This window comes from Clytia hemisphaerica, unplaced genomic scaffold (genome assembly GCF_902728285.1).
Source record: "Clytia hemisphaerica strain Z4C2 unplaced genomic scaffold, Clytia hemisphaerica genome assembly, whole genome shotgun sequence".
NCBI lineage: Eukaryota > Metazoa > Cnidaria > Hydrozoa > Leptothecata > Clytiidae > Clytia > Clytia hemisphaerica.
This window is the reverse complement of record NW_027104542.1, coordinates 343,795-350,549: the sequence shown is the minus strand read 5'-3', so window position 1 is coordinate 350,549 and position 6,755 is coordinate 343,795. Positions and strand designations below refer to the sequence as shown.

General features: G+C 32.4%; 1 protein-coding gene and 1 long non-coding RNA gene across 2 annotated transcripts; both read right to left on the bottom strand.

The window, feature by feature from the left end:
- Positions 1-139: 139 nt before the first annotated feature.
- LOC136822586 (uncharacterized) lies at positions 140-2,320 on the bottom strand. The gene is made up of 2 exons (XR_010848913.1): positions 2,014-2,320; positions 140-820 (listed from the first exon to the last, which is right to left on the bottom strand). It is a non-coding gene; the product is annotated as an uncharacterized lncRNA (long non-coding RNA).
- A 1,420-nt stretch (positions 2,321-3,740) lies between these two features.
- On the bottom strand, positions 3,741-4,826 carry LOC136822580 (uncharacterized). The gene has a single exon (XM_067078843.1). The coding sequence runs from the start codon at positions 4,824-4,826 to the stop codon at positions 3,741-3,743; it is 1,086 nt and encodes a 361-aa protein (XP_066934944.1).
- Between the last annotated feature and the right edge of the window lie 1,929 nt (positions 4,827-6,755).

Below are 6,755 nucleotides of genomic sequence, written 5' to 3'. Positions count from 1 at the left end.
CTAGTCATAGCTTTCACTAACTGCCACCCGCTACAGATGCCTATTTATAAGCATTTATAAAGACTAATTAATGCTTATTAAAGCCTTTTAATGCTTTATAGCGAAAGTTTGGAAATGATTATAGGAATACTTTGAATGATTCTTCTCAAAAGCATTTTCTTTGAGATATCAACGATAATAAAGCTAACATAAATGAAATACATTTTTTTCTAAAAACGTGAATTACTTTTACGAATAATAAAATACGAATCTTAAAATATTCATTAGCAAAAGTGTCCAGGTAGAGTCAATTACAGATACTAAAACACTCAAAAGACATGCAACTATATTCCAATCGATTTGTAATATAAATGACCCATAGTAGAACCAAACAGCATAAGTAAGAAATGCTATGAGCCAGAAACATAACGAGCAGGAACCAAAAATTGACAGGTAACAACGTACTAAAGAGTTTTTCCAAGGTTTAACAAAGGATATCGTGATCCATAATTGTTTACATTAAAAGGAGATACCAGTAATCTAGAAGCTGTAACAGCGCCGTGTAAAGGATGGAAAATGATATGACGTAACGTGGTAATAGTAGCAGTAACGAGGCAATATTGATGAGCAGAAACCAGGAATTAACAGGAAATAGCGTATCCAGGACTTTTTCCAACGGCATGACAAGGGATCTCATGGACAAAATTGATATGCCAGTTATCTTGCAGTTGTAACACAGCAATATCGTGTAGAAGGATGGGAAATCATGACGTGGTAATCGTAGCAGTAACGACGCAATATTGCGTTGTCAAAGTAAATGAATCCTCTTTCATAAGATAAGCTTAAATGGAAAATAAGAAACATGAAATTAGATGATAATATGGTGAGTGTACTAAAATTTCCTCAAAATAGTTCTCAAGTTTCTTTCAATTTTTGATCTTAATTTCCCAAATAGTGCCTGGTAAGTATCAACAAGAACACAGGTAGTGAGAGCCACTATGTTCTGAAAACATCCTTCGTGTGCACAGAGTTGTTAAAAGCAAACTAACTTTTTTAAATGATCAATTAGGTCCATAAGATCACAAAAACGAGTGGTGAGAAAAATTTTGACCATTTTGCTGGTCCCCATGTGACGTCATCACTTTTGCTGGGGCTTGAAAATGAAAGTGAAAATTAGAAGCTCATATATGGCTCAAATGAAAGATATTTATCTAAGGATTCCAAAAAATATCATAACATATACCTGAAAATCAATATTTGAGAAGCTATAAAGGAAAATAACCCAAAAAATGACGTCATCGATGACGTCATCAATAATCAAAAAATCGTCAAAATCGAAAAATTTTTGTTTCGTTTGAAAGAGGACCATCTATTGAACAAAAAATATTACTACAAAAAAATCTGAATTTCTCCTTATAAGCCCCTGTCAGCAAATTTGTAATTCATTGAATTTCCCTGCGAACGGTTAGCTTCGGGCACGCCCAGGAATCTTTAAAAGCTTGAGAGTCAAGTCAAACGCATTTCACATAATAATTTCCTATCAAGTGAAATTCAAGATTTTCCGTAGTAATATTTTTTGTTTCCAAGAAAGTCCTCTTTCAAATTAAACAAAAAATTTTCGAATTCGATGATTTTTTAATTGCCGATGACGTCATCGATGACGTCATTTTTTGGGTTATTTTCCTTTATAGCTTCTCAAATATTGATTTTCAGGTATATGTTATGATATTTTTTGGAATCCTTAGATAAATATCTTTCATTTGAGCCATATATGAGCTTCTAATTTTCACTTTCATTTTCAAGCCCCAGCAAAAGTGATGACGTCACATGGGGACCAGCAAATTGGTCAAAATTTTTCTCACCACTCGTTTTTGTGATCTTATAGACCTAATTGATCATTTAAAAAAGTTAGTTTGCTTTTAACAAGTCTGTGCACACGAAGAACACTGTAGCTCTCACTAAGGTTAAACATAAAAGATTAATAAAACCAAGTCCTATAAAAGTATACATAATGAAAAAATTATTTGTACTTACTGTCAAAGTTCCATAATACAGGATTTTTAAGCATTGTTGTTGGGAGTGGAGTATGCTGAATGACGATTGTCGAATAATTTTCGTTACAGCGGAATTTTGTTGTCAATTCAACCACCAAAAATAATCACTCTTGTCCATATTCATTCATTGTTCTACTATTATCATTTTTATCATTGTTCATTATTGTTCTGTGATAAAGATTAAACATCAATTCACATTCACATTATTGTAATCAACTTGGAACTTGGAAGTAATAAATGTAAATTCAATCAATCAAATAAAATTTGTACAAAGTCATAAATAATACGTAATTTCCTAATTCTGATAAAAATATATATCCTCAAATTTATTATAAAGATATAAAAAATTCATGTATTACAAAAACAATATAATATTATAAGTTAGGATAAAAAGATAAAAAAAATAATGTAAGGATTTGAAAAGTCTAGACAAGGCTTCTACTCATGATCAAGATATTTTAAGTACAGAGTATCCCATGAAAAATTCCTCTTAAAAGAAAAGAATGTTTTCATCTATTGTTCTGGGGAATTTTTTATAGGACATTCTGTAGTTGGACCAGTTTTGAAATCTTTCTTATCTTAAATTAATCAATTTTTTCATGATAAAAAGTACTAAATAATTTCACTCGTTGGATAAGAATGTATTTCAAAGGAAGAGAAAATAAAGGAGAAAAGAAAGAAAATATGCTTTTTGTCAAAATAATACCCTTCCTGCCCTGAGCCCCCCCCCCCGTGCAATGATTTTGACATGACATACTAAATTATTCCATCTAATTACTCTAAGGCTGTTTCGTGCTGCTAATTCTTCTAGTCTGCTTTCTTCGCGTACTCTCTAAATTGAATCTTTTACCGTCACTCAATTTATTGATTCTTTCGAAGGAAATGATTCAATTACCATGTCATTAGTTTTTTCACACGTGATAATGCAACATAGGTTTAACCATCCATGCTTTCTTTCTTCCCAAATCCACTACAACTTTATCCAATGTAAGACCTTGGATTTATGAATAGTTATCGACCATGCAGTTTCAAAGGTATTTGCATTCTTTCTTTCTGTACGTATCTTCAGATGAAGTTTCTATAATAGGCACATTGGAACACAATTATCTTCGTCTCAAAAAAACTTGGCCCTGTATATCTATCAATTTTACTATAACAGCTATAGGAAGCGCAGGTGGCAAGTGGTTTCTTGGAATCTTATGTCTTTGACATGCCTAACTTCCGTTACAAAGTCCCACATCTGACCACAGTTTCTTGTAAGCATTACTTTGGCACCTTTGGCAAGGAAAACTTCATTTGCTAAACCAAATTCTTCTGAGGGATTTTGATGCACTTGGGAGTATTTTTTGCTTTAATGACTGCAATGGGTGATTGTAAAGAATCCAACATTTTCCATTATGTTCTCTGAACAACTTCATTTGCAAGGATAGCCTGATGTATTTATTAGTCCCAGGGTTTTTTTCAGGTTGTCTGGTCAAGAAAAAAATTCCAGTCTTCCATTGTTGATTTTCCATTTCTCAAATTTTTCAAAGCTTTTCTAAATTTCTTTTGTGACTCATCCACCAGCAGATCTCATATTTGCTTTAAGTTTTACGACAGTTCTGAAACAACAATAGGCCAATAACCTGCAACTGCAATTTCATTTTTTGGAAAAAGAATGGTACAATACATCATCCATGACTGGTGGTAACTGTGCAACATCTCCTACTAAATAATAGATATTCCACCAAACAAAGTTTCTAATTTTCCTGTTGCTTGACGACAGCGACTATCTATCCAGCCTAGCAATCTTTGGCCTACTACAGAGAATTCATCAATAATAATATACTCTATGTCTTTAAGGTCAGTTTGTAAATTGTCAAGTGACTTTCCTTTGAGTTCATGCTTTAACTTGCTTCGAATTGGCAATTTGAGAGTGCTGTGCAATGTTCTTCCATTAATATTAAAGGCAGCAATACCAAAATAAGATGTCAATAAACACTTTTTGCCAAGGAGTTTTTTAATGCAATTGATTAAATATGACTTTCCACTCCCTGCAATCCCAGTAATTATCATTTGTAAAGAGTCTGCATTGGTATTTTGGGCATGATTATGTACAATATTGTAAGCTTGGAGCTGTTCTTCATTTAAGTTTTCTACCTGATATTGACTATAATCTATGAGATTTTCGTTTTCAAAAGTCTTTTTCTTTTCTTCAATCCAAAAGGGCATTGCATTAATTTGCTCTTGAGTATAAGAATCAAAAGAATCAGTCCAATACTCTTGATTTTCTGAAGAAACATTATTGGGCATGGAATTCAGGTCAGCTATATCCATCCAATCTTCACGTAAAAAAATATTTTCACTTTCTTCCTCTATATTTTCCTCATCTTCGACCTGATATTCGAAATTGTTTGCATTGATGTAATGCATTCTCCAATTTGGAACTAATTCTCTTCCTAAAGAGCTGTTAATGAATTCTTTCCATTTCTGGCAATATGTCTCATTTGTTGCTTGTAGACCTTCCCAGAGACTGTCTACAGAATCATTCCATGGTTTGTACTTGATCAATTGGAATTTACAAAATAAAGGATAACTGTCACTCTTTGGGTTTGGACTATAATTTGGAAAAGTACGAACAACAACTGCCTTTTTCCTCTTTTGAATCTTTTTGTCTTTAGCACCTATTTTCCAGTTCGAAACAAAATCTATGAGGTTACTTTGCATAATCTCATTGTCTTCATAAACATATCTGGAAGCATAATCATCTAAGAAAGAGGTTTTGGTTTCAACGCCATCATTGTCAATTTTCATTTGTCTTGATCCCTCAAGAGAGCAACTTACAACATCAAATGAAGAGCAATGTAGTTTCAAAAGACATATTGATGCATACTTCTTGAGCACTAAAGTCTCTTTCACCGACAGATTTGATTCAGTTTTCGAAAAATATTCCAGAAGTTCCTTCTGAAAGATACTAATGACAGATGTAATGCTTCTTTTGCAACATCAGACTTTTCTGCTTTTGATGCTACTTGGCAATAATTCAAGCAAGCATTGTTATTGTTATAAACTATTAACTCAAGGTGATAGGAAAAGAATTCCAAGATTTTTTGCTTTTTCTCACATTTAGAATTTTCGGTTTTGTCAATGCTGATTCTAGGGCTCAAAAATACTGGTTGTCCTTCAAGATGCTATATCTTTTACCCAGCCTCTAAATTCCAGATTTATTTGCATTTTCTGAACGGCATCAATTGTAAAAGGGGTTACGCACGATACCAAAGTCTCGTGTTCGCAAGCGAAAGGTTTTTTAAACACTACCGTAGGAAGCTTTCTCATTCCCGGGGAAATTTTTCCATTGCCAGTTTACAACAGAAAAGGACCGAAACTAACCCAATTTTTGTTAACTTGTTTGAAAATAAGGCAACATCCGAATTTTGCGATTTTGGCGCTTTCAATTATTAGGGGTACGTACGGCAAAATTCAAACTAAGGGACCCCAGCCGTTTGCGTCATTCCTGATCGCGGGAAATAATTTGAGGCATCATGGTGCGTGATTTGCGCTATTTTCGTTATATTTGCATGATGTATCAACCACTTTTGGTGATTTGCATGGTTGTCATGAGAGCAAGATAGATTTCTACAGATGTATTCTAAGTATATACAAACTCTGGTGAACAAAAACTTGATTTTGGGACATTGAGCCTCTTTCGCGAAGTTAACGTATTTTTGAAAATTTGAGAATCTATTTTCAAAAATTAATGAAACTATATAATATCCGTGTAGTAAATCACTGAACATTTTTCTGAAAACACCGACCAACCTCAAATTACATACTGCTATATGATAGACTGACCCTCCCCCAGCTCCACCGGCTGATTGGTTATAAAATCATCAAATGTTAATGTTATTGTGAATTTTAATGGAAAGGAAACTCGTTAACTACACAAAATGTCAGAATGTTCACTCTAAAACCTAATTAATGAAGAACTTGGAAAATCCTGATGGAATACAATATTTCTTTATAAGAACGATTTCATGAGAGTCGAGGATCAAATCACCAGGGTATAAAAACAACTTTAAATTGCTGAATCACAAGAATTTGAATTGCAAGAGTTCTTACAAAATATTAACAATTGAGGTGAAATAAGCAAAAATCGTATGCTTTTTTATTATAAAAATTCAATAAATACAATTAATAGAACAAAAACAAAGATAGTCTCAAATATCTTTAAATTTCGATCTAAAATAAGAAAGTCATAACGATTGTTTGGTATAAAAAAACATCCTAGGCTCAACAAAGAGTTTTGGAAGAAAATATGAGTAACTCTAGCATGTGGTAAACAATAAAATTGTAATCAAATAAAGGATTTATTGATTTATTATCTTATTGAAACTCTGAATTATAGAAATAAACATGAGATAAAAAATAAGAACAGCAAGTTCTCAACAAAAAATTACTGGTTCAAATAAACGAGACTGTAAAACCAAGAGGTCTTAGAAAAATCCGCAAAATCTCCAAGAGTCCTAAAATTTCTCAAAATCTATTGACATAACTTAATATAAAATCTATACTAGGAAGTCCTAGAAATTTCCATAAATTCCATATATCCTAAAAAAATTCATAAGTAAAAAAAAACAGAAAAGTCAAAAATTATAAAATATATAAATCTTTCTTTTGTTAGAAATGGTCCTTCCAGAAAACTCATTCATTTGGGTTGGACAGTGAAAGATGTATTATTTTTTC

Excerpts from the sequence above, each read along its gene's own strand:
- LOC136822580 (XM_067078843.1), bottom strand. The coding sequence starts at position 4,826 with ATGAAAATTGACAATGATGGCGTTGAAACCAAAACCTCTTTCTTAGAT.